General features: G+C 41.6%; 1 protein-coding gene across 1 annotated transcript in view; it reads left to right on the plus strand.

The window, feature by feature from the left end:
* The window catches only part of MCM8 (minichromosome maintenance 8 homologous recombination repair factor), a 44,186-nt gene extending 31,018 nt beyond the window's left edge, over positions 1–13,168 (plus strand). The window contains exons 16-20 of the mRNA XM_004610936.2: positions 642–861; positions 2,797–3,006; positions 3,996–4,072; positions 10,712–10,901; positions 11,133–13,168. Of these exons, the coding sequence (XP_004610993.1) occupies positions 642–861; positions 2,797–3,006; positions 3,996–4,072; positions 10,712–10,901; positions 11,133–11,225 (790 nt within the window). The 3' untranslated portion in view covers positions 11,226–13,168. The remainder of the gene's footprint in view (positions 1–641; positions 862–2,796; positions 3,007–3,995; positions 4,073–10,711; positions 10,902–11,132) is intronic.
* Positions 13,169–14,044: the final 876 nt, after the last annotated feature.

Raw genomic sequence — 14,044 nt, forward strand, 5'->3', positions numbered from 1 at the left:
GGGACCACACCCAATGGTGCTTGATGGTCACTCCTGGCTCTGCACTCAGGAATTACTTCTGGCAGTAATTAGGGGACCATTAATGGGTTGCTGGGAATGGAAACCAGGTCAGCCTCTTGTAAGGCAAGCGCCCTGCCCACTGTACTTCTCTCCAGCCCAGGTGCAGTGTTTTTGTTATAATGACTGACAGACATAGAGTCGGCCCTTTTCACAGAGTTGAGGTTTTGTTTCTATAGGTATTGTGCAATTGATTGTGTAAATGGTGTAAATGAGATAAAAGATAAAAATGATTAGAAACCACTCTGTATCACATATTATATAATCTCTGCTATGCCATACAGTGTTTTAGTTTAATTCAGTGATCCTAAATCATAAGCAGTGATGCGGGACATAGAGAATAATTTAAGAGTTTTGATGGTATGCAGGGACTGTGTTCTCACCCTGCTGATGGCTTCTTTTGAAGGTATGTGACTTGGTGTCTGTGGGATTGTAGGTGTAAAGAATACAAGTCCTATTATTTATTTAACCTAAAACCTTCTTTAAGTACTACCTGGAATTTGGGTGGTAAGCAAGTGAGTAAAGCTTTGTACATTTTCAGTTTGCCTGGATTTCAGTCATTGCTTCTTCTTTCCTACTCTCAGAATGGGGAGTGCCCTGCTATCCAGGTTTGATCTGGTCTTTATCCTGTTAGACACTCCAAATGAGGATCATGACCATTTACTCTCTGAGCATGTGATAGCAATGAGAGCTGGAAAGCAGAAAACGGTCAGCGGTGCCACAGTAACACGTACGAATAGCCAAGGTTCAAATACTTCCATACTCGAAGTATTTTCCGATAAACCATTGTCAGAAAGACTGAAGGTATGTTTCTTCTTTGTAACCATTCAGTTGCCTCCTTCTTCAAGTGTCAGAGTTCAATTTGTATGTTATTATACAGCAGTACTATACTATGAATACCAAGACTTTAAAAACTACAAAACTAGGCTTTATGTAAACTTTGTGGGTTTTTTGGTACCACATCCCACTGTTCTCAGGCCTTACTCTTGGCTTTGTGCTCAGGGATCACTCCTGGTGGGCTCGGGGGGACTATATGGGGTACTGGGGATCGAACCCAGTCAGCCACATGCAAGGCAGGTGCCCTTCCCCTTCCTGCTGTACTGTTGCTCCGGCCCTACTTTATGTAAACTTTATCTAAAATAATCTTTTTTTAAGTTTTTATTGAATCACTGTGAGATAGTTACAAAGCTTTCATGTTTGAGACTCAGCCGTACAGTGATGGAACACTCATCCCTCCATCAATGCACACTTTCCACCACCAGTATCCCTAGTATATCCCCCTGCCACCCCCACATCCCAGTCCTCACCCTGCCTCTATGGCAGACAATTTCCCCAATACTCTCTCTACTTTGGGGCATTATGTTTTGCTTGAATTTTCCTACCACCACTCAAGCCTGCCTGCCAGGGGCAGATGCTAGATCATTTATTGTCCGTTGCTCATTTTGAACATCATGGGTGCTGTGGCCCTGTGCTTCTGGAATCCTAGACTGTAAATGGTTGGGTTCCAGAGACATTTCTGTAGGGCACTAATCTATTTTGGGATTCAGTTGGGTGTCTCTGGACCAGGGTTGTTAGTGTGCTAAGATGGCACCTGAAGGCACATTGTGGGGGTGACAGCAAGGCCAGTGAGTGGGCAGGGAGCCAGAGATGGACAGCCTGGCACCTCTGCTGCCATGTGGCATGGAGATTTAGTCCTGGAACCCACATACCTGGGCCTTGCTCCGTGGAAGCTCTTGGTGGCTGGCATTCCATCTGGAGTAGGCGGGGAGACTGCACCTGCTCCATCTGGGGTGCCCCAGTGAAATTGGCTCGGTATGGGGCCCGGACTGATCTCTGGCTTTATGGTGTCTTCTGGGATTCACTGCTGTGTCTCTGATGATGGAGTCAGGCCGGGGGTATGGCGGTGATTTTGGATTGTGGAAGCAAGCACTGTTGGAGGCTCTGCTTGGGCAGGTACAGACCAACCCACCCCCCTCCAATTTACCCCAGTCTGTTCAGCCATGCGCCGGTCTGATATTCACTGTGTGGCTTTTGATCTCTTTGAAACTTATCTATTGGCTTCTGAAATAAGGCCAATGAATGAGCTTGTATAGCTGAGCCGGAGGTGGTTTGTGGGCATGGCTTCCACATCCTTAACTTTCGGCTGTTTAATTTCTTGGCAAACTTGGTCCCAAGTTGTTGGGGTCTGGCCAGAGGCACAGCAGAAATTTTGGGGTGTCAGGAAACCTGAAGGCACCATCAGGCTGCTGATGCTCTTGCCCCACAGATACAGGTTGACCTGTTAGTGACACAATACTTCCTCTAAAATAATCGTAAATAAACTAGACAAGCTCCAGAACTATAGAGTTTGACTTTTTGTAGTCTTTTTATTTTCCTTCTTTTTTTTTTTTTGACTTCACAACATGCAAGGAAAGCTCTCTACCACTCGACTAATCCTGCCTAGAGAATCTTCTATAATGTCATATTTATTTAAGCGGGTTATTTTAACAAAGATTTTTTTTTTTTTTTTTTTTTTTTGCTTTTTGGGTCACACCTGGCGATGCACAGGGGTTACTCCTGGCTCTGCACTCAGGAATTACCCCTGGCCGTGCTCAGGGGACCATATGGGATGCTGGGATTTGAACCCGGGTCGGCCGCGTGCAAGGCAAACGCCCTACCCGCTGTGCTATCTCTCCAGCCCCCTTAACAAAGATTTTATTTGCCTCTTATCCTTGTGCTATTGGGCCATCTCATCAATAGGTAGTTCCTGGAGAAGTTATAGATCCGATTCCCCACCAACTACTGAGAAAGTACATTGGTTATGCTCGGCAGTATGTCTATCCAAGGATATCCATGGAAGCTGCCAAAATCCTTCAAGAATTTTACCTTGAGCTCCGGAAACAGAGCCAGCGGTTAAACAGTTCACCAATCACCACTCGGCAGCTGGAATCTCTGATTCGTTTAACAGAGGTACGCTGATTTTAGCTTTGTGCTTTTTTGTTTTGTTTTTAGCTTAGCAGGGTGATGGGATGAGATGAGATAATTTCTCTTAATTTCCTGATTGAGCTTTTCTTTCATCCAAGAGTCACGAGAAATGTGTGGATAAAAGAGTAATCATTGTTTTAAGGTTTGGTATCTATTGATCAAAGCATAGTTGTTCTTCCTATGCATGGATGCAGTTACATGCAGCTGCTTGTTTGACAATAACATTTGAGAGACACCTGGAGTATGAAGAGTGCTTGGATGAAGTACTTGGGGGTTTAGAGTTTAATATATGGAAGTATGAAATGTATGATCTGTCTTGAGTCTAAGTTGATAAAAGACATCTTTTATATAAAAATAGTGTTTAGCTTTCTAACAGCAACACCTATTCACAGGCAGCTATGGATATTGAGAACTCTTGCAGTTAAAATCATTGGGTTAAATGCTCTGTATGTTTTAACATATTGGTGAAGGTTGATTTCCTAAAAGTAAAGAGCAAGGAAAAACCAAGTATATTCATTTTAAAATTGGAAATGAACATTCAGAAAGATATGTTAGATACCATTAGATTTTAATTTATATTTTAAATGACTTATTTTTTTCATAATCAAGTTTTCAGATAATTGTTTTTAATTCTCAGTTTTCATATTATAACTCCTTTCCCCCAAAGTCAGTTTCGGGTTTTGGACAGTGCCTTGTGGTGCTCAGGGGCTACTCCCAACTCTGTGTGGAGGTTACTCCTGGCAGTGCTCCGGGAGAAACTGTCCCCCCCCCCCCCACTCTGGGTACCTCAGGATGGAACCCAGGATTGAACCTGGGGTACCTACATATAAATGAGCATGTGTTCTGGGCTTGTTGAGCTTTCTCTTTCACCCCCACATCAGTTTTTGTGTAAAATAAAGTGGTCTGAAGACATACGAAATCAGTGCAAATTGTTAAATATGTTTGTCTTCTTTATCTGTGGTTTTCTTCCAAAGGCACGAGCAAGGTTGGAATTGAGAGAGGAAGCAACAAAAGAGGATGCAGAAGATATAGTTGAGATTATGAAATATAGGTAAGATTTTTAAGTGGAAATGCTGTCTCAGGGCCGGAGTGATCATACAGCGGGTAGGATGCCTGCCTTGCATGCACCAGACAAGATTTGATCCCAGCTTCCTGAATAGTGTCCCTGAGCACAAAGCCAGGAGTAACCCCTGAGTGTTCCCTGGTATGGCCCCAAAACAAACAAACAAAAAAGTAAATGATGTTTTATGCAAAAGATAAGTAATCTTTTCATCTCAAGTATAGATTTAATTGAGCCAACCAGTATTATTTTTATTTAGCCTGTAAAGTACTTATTTTCCTCTGAACAAACTGCTTTCTTGGTTTAAAATATTTCTGAGTGAAAAATCTCTATGTAAAAAAAGATGTTGAGTGGTAACAGACAATATTTTAAAATCATCCAAAAGCACAAGCACTGAGAAAGGTTGCCTTCCCTCCTGCTTACTATTCTTCCTCTCCACCAAAACACTGGCTATGTCTTACAAATGATAAATGACTTAAACTTTTCCTTTTTGTAAAATTTTAAACAGCTACATAGTATTCTGTTATTTAGCTACATCATAACTTAGCCAGTACCTTATTCTTTTGCTATTAAAAACAGTGTTACAGTGACGTATCTATAAGATACTTTGTGTATATGTACATATACATGTGAGTATATGTGTATGTGTATATATATATATACATATATGTGTATGCAAAATTTGGACTGGAGTGATAACACAGCAGGTAGGGCTTTTGCCTTGCACGTGGTCGACCCGGATTTGATTCCTCTGTCCCTCTCGGAGAGCCCCACAAGCTACTGAGAATATCCCGCCCGCACAGCAGAGCCTGGCAAGCTAGCCGTGGTGTATTTAATATGCCAAAAACAGTAACAACGAGTCTCACAATGGAGACATTACTGGTGCCCGCTCGAGCAAATCAATGAACAACAGGACCACAGTGCTACTTTGAAAAATGCTAAGTGTGGGGCTGAAGCAACACAGCAGTGGGTAAGGCACTGTCTTGCACAGGCTGACCTAGATTTGTCTTAGCAGCCCCCAGGCCCTCTCAGGAGTAAACCCTGAGTAGTGCCGTGTGTAGCCCAAAAACCAGAAAGAAAGAAAAGGTTATCTTGTATGACAAAGTTTTAGAAATAATATTTCTGGGTCCAGTGATAAATATATATGTTAAGTTGCTAAAGTGCTTTGCATATAATTAAGTAGATTGTGATTCTTATTAGGCAAGGGAATTATTTTTTTTTCTTTTTTTTGGTCTTTGGGTCACACGCCAGGTTCAATCCCAGCCTTGAATGGTCCCCAGAGCACTGCCAGGAGTAAACCCCAAGCTCAGAGTTGGGAGTAGCCCCTGAGCACCACAAGGATTGGTCCGAAATCCAAAACTGCCTTGGGGAAAAGGAGGTATTATATGGAAATCTAACAATTATCTGAAAACTTACTTACAAAAATTAATTATGTGTAACATATTTCAGAGATTAGTTTCTTAAAGGCTAGGGAACCATAGAGGTTTTAAATATAAAAAAAATATAAGAGGGTTTTTGTTGTATTTTTTTCCACAACTATATATAAGCCCACCTTGTGGATATAGCATAATATAGAAATTAGCTATCTGTGAAATAGAAATTTCACAGGAACAAAAAACATAGGCCTATTAGATTTTTTTTTTTTTTTGCTTTTTGGGTCACACCTGGCAATGCACAGGGGTTGCTCATGGCTTTACACTCAGGAATTACTCCTGGCGGTGCTCAGGGGACCATATGGGATGCTGGGAATCGAACCCGGGTCAGCCGCATGCAAGGCAAAGGCCCTACCCGCTGTGCTATTGCTCCAGCCCCAACATAGGCCTATTAGAAATCTATCCTTCCAAGGCTAAATTATATAAATACAAACATGAGATTATTTTAAGCTATTGCAGTTTCTTCAGTAGTAGATGGAAACTGGAGATGTGACTTCAGTGATAGAATAACACCCCTACCATGTGCCTGGCCTTGAGTTCAAGCCTTGGAATCCTGTGCCCTCCCCCCACCCCCCAGCACTGCCAGGTGGTGTCTTCTGTCCCCCAGGTGCCACCGGTCAGATTATCAGACTTCCAGCTCAAGTACCAGACTGTCAGAACTCTTGGGCCCACAGCCACTGTTATTCTTTAGATAGATGGATTGGGGGCCAGAATAATAATACAGGGGGTAATACAGTAGGTAGAGTGCTTGCTTTACACACAGCTGACCTGGGTTCTATCCCTGGCACCACATACGGTCCCTGGAGAGATGCACAGAGCTAGGAGTAAGCCCTGACTGAGCACTGCTAGATGTGGCCGACAACAAACAAGATAGATGAATTTTTCTCTAATAGTTGCTCTGCTTAGAGTCGGAACCGGCTCACGCTGCCCCGCTGTTCCTCTAGCTCCTGTCACTGACCTGCACAAACGTGGGCTTCAGAGTCTGACCTAGAGCTGCTGCAGCAGCGGCACAAGCTTCAGTCTTTCATGTATCAGACTGCTCTGATCTTTCATGAAGTGATGGTGACATGAGAGAGTGACAGTTACACTTGTGGTGTGTTAATGAAATTCTCTGGCTGTCATGTTGGCTTTGGGCATTTTTGGATGAGGCTGAGCAGACCCCCTTTTTCTGACGCCCAATACCTACTGAAGACTTCCATAACTGGCAGGCGAGACATCTCCTAAATGACCCTTTCAAAGAATTTTCTTGTCTGATTTTAAGTACTCTCCATCTTGATTGTTCGTATGTCCCCTTCCTTATAAAGAAAGCCCTTACCTAGTTGTCTCTCTGGCCACACTGGCATTGGCCGGTTCCTTTAAGTCCTAAGAATTTTTGTCCTGGGGCCAAAAAGAGAGTACAGTGAGTCAGTCCTTTTACCTTGCACACAGCCAGTTGGACTCAGTCCCTAGCACTGCTTAGGTCCTCCCAAGTACAGGGAGAGCCAGGAGGAAGTTCTTAGCACAGGTGAGTGTGGCCCAAAAGTAAAAAAGAAAAGGAATTATTAATCTCCATAGTAGCATAAGAATGGGGATTTTTGCATTGATATCGTATGTCAGGCTGGAGTGATAGCAAAGTGGGTAAGGTGTTTGCCTTGCACACGGCCAACCCGGGTTCGATTTCTCCACCCTCTCGGAGAGCCCTTCAAGCTACCGAGAGTATCTTGCCTGCATGGCAGAGCCTGGCAAGCTACCCATGGCATATTCAATATGCCAAAAACAGTAACAAGTCTCACAATGGAGATGTTACTGGTGCCCACTCGAGCAAATCGATGAGCAACGGGATGACAGTGATAGTATGTCATAGTTTGTCAGCAACTATGAGGTTTACTAGGTTTACTTGTCATCTGTGAAAGCTTTAAAGACTTCCGAATTGTCAACTCCTAACTTTTAAAAAATTATTTTTATAAAGTTGTTTATTATGATTTTTTACATTCAGTATTCCATCATCAATCCCACCACCATTATTTCCAGTTTTCCCAATCACCACTCAAGCCTGCTCCAATAGCAGGCCCAAAATTAATTATTTTCTATTGCTTATGAATAATTTGATAAAAATGATAAAAGATTTTAGAAGAAAGTGTTCGGAGCCATTAAGCCTTAACATGTTGTTACAGGTTAAGCCTTGTGTATTAATATTTTCTTAATCCAGATTTTTTGCCTTCTACTTTATATCCCACCCAATGTGGTTTGCTACTCCTGGTATATCAGTAGTGTAGATCTTGAGATTTCCAGTAATTCTAAATTTTTACAGTTAAATTTTAACTGGATAGTGACTCTGGATCATGGCTTCTTAATGAGTTTATTTGGTGCCTGCCAGAGGCAGTTCATGGGTATAACTTCCAGGCTGCCATAAGAATAGGGAGATGGGGGGAGGTAGCTGTGAGAGGCTGGAGAGTTCTTTGGTCATTTTCAAAACCTACACACCTGAGTTTTTCAATAGTTTTTGTATGAGACTCAATCCTATCAGTAGTCTGGCCTCTAGCATGGTGGCAGTTGTAGAATGTGGGTTTTAGCTGCCAGGGCTCTGTTTGGGTGAGCTCCTAATTTTTTATTGCTGGCTCCCAACTTTTATCTGCCTCCTAATGAGGAAAACCATTAACAGTTAGTGACCACCAAACCCAATTCTTAGCATATTGTCTCTGTTTCTAACTCTCCCAGGGTAGTAGCACCAGAATATTTGATCAGTTTTCTCTTTTACATGATTCAGGGTTTGAGGGGCCTTTTAGATAAAATTGGTTTTATTCGCTTTTCAGTTGACCTCATTAACTAGGAATATAAATCACTAGACTCAAGCAGAATTCCACAAAATTGGGATTTTGATTATTGCACATCTCCCCCACTCACTTTTTTTTTGGGGGGGTCACACCTGACGATACACAGGTATTACTCCTGGCTCTGCACTCAGTAATTACTCCTGGCGGTGCTCAGGGGACCATATGGGATGCTGGGAATTGAACCCAGGTTGGCTGCGTGCAAGGCAAACGCCTTACCCGCTGTGCTATTGCTCCAGCCTTCCCCCCGCTGCACCCACATTTTTTAAAAAGCACCAACAAGAGACTTTTTCAATAATAAGATGACTCTTTGCTTACAACTTAGAGAATTTGTGTCATTTCTTAGCTTAAATCTCTTCCTCCTCCTCCTTTAGGTATAGAATGATTGTCCCTCTGGCTTTCCTTTCATGATCTTTCTCTTACCCTTGCTTCTTGTGGTTTGGTTTTGCATAAGAATACCCTGAGCTGCTGAATCTTTTTTGGTTTGGTTTGGTTTGGGGGCCACACCCTGCTGTGCTCGGGTCTTATTCCTGCTGAGCTTAAGGATCACCCCTGGCTGGGCTTGGGAACCGTATACAGGTCTAGCGACCAAACCAGGGTTGGCCATGCCTTGCCCCTATCTGTATCCCCCATTTCTCCAGCTCCTGCTTCATTAACTCTTGAGTGTCAGGCAAATTAAAGGTCTGACTAACCATAATCCTCTCTTAACTATCTCTGTTTTAGATTGTTTTTGTTTGGCTTTGTGTGTGTGTGTGTCTAGGGCTTAAGGAGGAGTGAGAAGTAGGGAGTTTTTTGTTTTGTGGTGCCAGGAATCAAACCCAGACCTTCATGCATGCACTCCATTTCGTGGCTATATTCTTGCTGAAAATTTATAATTTACTCATTGTCTTTAGCCCTTAGGCTTTAAATTTTGCCTTAAGTCTGTGGTCTGTTGTTACTCCACTATTAACCCGCTGCTCTGTGGTCACTGCATCAGGTCTCATTTGAGCACTGCACTGAAGATGGCACTGATTTCCGCCCCAGCACAAGGCGTATTGCTCTTTGATGATAGGTCACATGGGCCTGAATCCTCATGCCAGATTGTGGGTCTCCGTCCACATGCATCTCTTGGGCACTGCTTACAGAACCTAGTTATTGCCGCTTCGCACGGGTATCCTGCCGGTCACTTTTAACTAGTTTCAAACTCCATTTATTTCTAAGTTCCTAAGAAGAAAGGTCTCTTTAAGGGCATCCGCATAAAATCCCATTTTGTTTTCCTGGATTATTGAGTTTGTTTACTTGCTTTTTAAGCATTGTCCTGAGCAGAGAATGGCTGGATTCCTGTAAAGTAAGAGATGTTTAGAAACATGCAGGGCTGACTGAGGTTCTGCTTATGGTAATGAGAGCTAAGTCACAGGAACCGTTACCGCAGTCCTTGACCACGGTGGCTGGACGGGTCAGTGCCAGGGCTTAGGGATGCAGTGCTTCTCTGGCCTGGCATTGTGTGGGGAGTTAGAGCTTGGGTCTCCGCATTTGCCAGGCGCATACCCCTGTGCATTGAGTGATCTCCCCGACTGAAGATACAGACCTTATTACTTTCATTTTTCTTTCCTACTTCCTCTTTATAAGATCATCTCATCAGTGAATATCTTAACCTAGTCAAGCCTAAAATTAGTATGATTAGAATTTTTTTTTCAGGCTAAAGTACTCAAAGGTCAACAATAGCAAAACAATAATCCTACAAAAAAATGAGAGCAAGTGATAGTATAATGGGTAGGATGCTTGCCTACACATGGCCAACCCGGGTTCAATCCCTGCCATCCCGAATGGTCCCAGCACCACCAGGAGTAATTCCCAAGTGCAGGGCCAGGAGTAACCCCCAAGTATCACCAGGTGTGACCCATAAACAAAACAAAAAAATGAGAGGGTTGGCGCTTGCCCATGGCTTGCCCAGGTTCAATCCCCAGAACCCCATATGTATTCCTTGAGTCAGGAGTGATCACTGAGACAAAGCCAGAGTAAGCCTTGAGCACCACCGGGTGTGTCCCCCAAACAAAAGTAGCACTGTTATAACCATGTTACCTAAACTACAATAAAAATTAACTTAAAAATGAATAATTTCTCAATGAAAAATTTTCAGGCATCAAAAACACATTTTAGACTATCAGATTTATGTGTTTATGCATTTATTTCCAAATGTTAAGTTCTCTTAAGTGATAACTGTGTTCAAATTATTTTTTCTCTAAACAGTTCATGACATGTTAAATTTCCGTAAAAGCCGTACATGTTTAAAAAGTTTTCCTGTGTGAGTCTCAGAGCTGAGTCTCTATTTTTCTTATAGCCTGGAATTTGGAGACAAATTTTGTTTCTGCTATACTAACTTTTTCTTTTCTTCCCTTCTTTTTAAGCATGCTAGGAACTTACTCTGACGAATTTGGGAATCTAGATTTTGAGCGATCCCAACACGGTTCTGGAATGAGCAACAGATCAGCAGCAAAAAGATTTGTTTCTGCTCTCAACACCATTGCTGAAAGAACGTACAATAACTTATTTCAGTTTCATCAACTTCGGCAGATTGCCAGAGACTTGAACATCCAGGTAGGAGACACAGGCAGTGCCAGTGCGCCACCCACACTGCTATTGCTCTGGCCCCTACATTCACTTTTTAAAATTTCTTGGTTTTGTTTTTGTGCCAGAGATGAAGTCCAGGGCTTCACATGCAAAGTATATATTCTATCACTGAGCTGTATCTCCAGACATGGAGATTAATATTTTAATAAATTTTCCTATGTTTCCTAGTGAGCTAACTCTTTTGATGTTTTCTTCCAGGTAGTTGATTTTGAAAATTTTATTGGATCACTCAATGACCAAGGTTACCTCTTGAAAAAAGGTCCGAAGGTTTACCAGCTTCAAACACTGTAAGACTGTTCAAACCAAGCCAGGAATGACCTCCTGTCCTGTGAGTGTTTTAAAGCCTTCTTGATACTGACGAAAATACAAGAAGGAAAAAAAATACTCTTCTATGAAAGGTAACATGAAAAGTAAATAAGAAGAGTGTCGCACAAACTTAAGGTGTGTGATGGTTGCGTGTTAAAATCATTTATTTTTTTAAGCTAAAAATAAAATATTTATGATTATAAATAATGGGGGTTTGGGGCATGTTTTTTAATGTACTTTATAATTTTGGTTGGGAAATATCTATGTGGGGAAGCATTCACAGTTACCTTTTATGTTTGATTTGGCTTTTGGGGTGATAGCTGATAATACTCAGAGGTCACTCCTGGTGGTGCTCAGGGGACCATATGGGTACCAGAGATTGAATTCGTAAGCGGTGTGCAAGGCTAGTTCCTTACCCCATCTCTCCAGCTCCTTTCCCTTTATGTTTATATAATTTCACACACACAAAAACCGAGTGTCAGAAATAAAAACTTTGTGAATATTATCTATTGACATAGTTAACAACTACTATGATTTTTAAATATTTATTAGTGATAGTATTATTACCAAAGTTAAACATAAACCTACTGTATTCATTTATTGTTTTGTAGCCCTGGTTATTCCCCATGCAGTACTCAGGTTTTATATTAAAACCTAGCAGCATTTGGGGACAGATAGTATAGTGGGTAGAGCACTGTCTAGCATGTGGTTGATGGGGTTTGAGTCCCAGTACCCATATGTGGTCCTGTGAGCCCTGCTAGAAGTGATCTCTGTGGTAGAGCCAGAAGTAAGCCCTGAGCACAGAAGCTCCATTTTTTTTTTTTCCATCCTAGGACTGGAGAGATAGTATAGTGCTATCCTGCTAAGGCAAGGTAGGGAACTTGCCTAGCATGCAGCTAAGCCAGGGTGAATCCCCAGGTTCCATATGGTCCCCTGAACATCACCAGGAATAATTCCTGAGTATGAGCTAGGAGTAACCCCTGAGCATCACTGGGTGTGGCCCAACAACCCTCCCACTGCCTGAAAAAAGCAAAACAAAACAAAAAGACCACAAATCTAGCAGCTTCTGTTTCATTCTTTAATATTTCTTATTTTTTGCTCAATTTTAAATTATTTTCCCATTTGCTTCCATTGTTCCAGAGGATAATCTGCTTAATTGTTTCAGTTTTAAAAAATCAGTTTTACAAAAAATTAAAACATTCAATCTTTCAAACTCTTTTGTACACATACACACATCCCCATTTCTTTCCAATTATGTCATAATTGTTTAAATTTGTATTTAAACTACATATTATTCTATTGAATATTATTCATTTTCTGTACAATTTTTTGTTTTCCCTAGAATTTATCATTTGTTTTCAGCTCAGATGTTTCTATCATTGATTTGATCCTTATGTTCTGCTGCAAGACCTAAGTCTTCTCCCAAATGAATCAAATGGTTCGTTTTAACTTGGAGTCCTCTGTTCTCTAAGCCTCGGGCCTTTTTTGGTCTGAGTTACACAGCTGTCATCTTGTGACTTTTCATTTTCTCTCCCACTTGGGACTTCAATATCTTCTTATTTTATTCCTTGCTGTTGGTGTAACCTATACTGTAATAACTTCATGAGAAAGCGTTTTTGAGACAAATTGTACCTTCACTCCCGCACTGACAGTTTGGGCTTAGGGTTTTTGTTTGGAAATTATTTTTCACTCAGAATTTTAGGTTTACTCTTTAAAAATTTTAGTCTTGCTTTCTTAGTTTCATATTTGCTTGACCAGTCATAATAGTGGGATCTACGAATTTCCTGAAATTGCATGCTGACACTTGGCTTGTTTATTTAGATTAGTAAGTCTCATACTCACAAAAGCTTTAAAGAAAGGTCCTGCCCACACTAAAAACTGCCCCCATTTTCTAGTTTAAAGAGCTCACAAATCACTATTAAAATGTAATTCTATTCATGGAAATAGACAAAAACAAAAACATGAATTTTTTTTCAAGAAGCTAATATGAAAAACGTAATTTCTACTGTGCAACCCAGCAATTCCTAGCAATTCCACTTCTCCATATCTATCCCGAGGACACAAAAACATTAATTCAAGTGGATCTATGCGCACCATTATTCATTGCAGCACTCAGTACAATAGCTAGAATAAGGGACCAACCTTGGTGCCCAAAGATAGATGAGTGAATAATGAAGATATGGCAAGCATACACCAAGGAATGATGAAATCATGCATTTGCTGCAACCCGGATGAAACTGGAAGATATCTTATTAAGTGAAATAAGTTAGAAAACAAATATCAGATGATCTCACTTATCTGTGGTTTATGGTATAATAGGATAAGGTAATGAAAGCTGTCTTGGATTACCCTTGACCCTAGATTATAAAAATGAGGACAGAGAAGAAAAGAAATTGAGGGGGGAAAAAGAGGCAGATGGGAAGCAATGGGCAATGGTGGTATAGAGATGTGACATTATGTACATACCTAAACCACAAACCAATGACACTGAAAACATGAGATCCAAACTACAAAACCAAACTTAGAAATGTGTCCATAGGGCCAGAGAGATAGTATAGCGGGTAAACGGCAGTTGCCTTGCACGTTGCCCACCTTGGTTCGATCTTTAGACTTCTATTTGGTCTCCTGAGCCCACCATTAGTGATCCCCAATTATAGAGCCAGAAGTAAGCCCTTAGTACTGCCAGGTATGGACCCAAACAACCCCCCCCACCACCACCACAAACCAATGTGCCTCTTGAAACAGGATGGTGGGTCGGGGGGAGGAACCTGAGGAATTTGGATGAAGGGAAGTTGACACTGGTG

This window comes from Sorex araneus, chromosome 3 (genome assembly GCF_027595985.1).
Source record: "Sorex araneus isolate mSorAra2 chromosome 3, mSorAra2.pri, whole genome shotgun sequence".
NCBI lineage: Eukaryota > Metazoa > Chordata > Mammalia > Eulipotyphla > Soricidae > Sorex > Sorex araneus.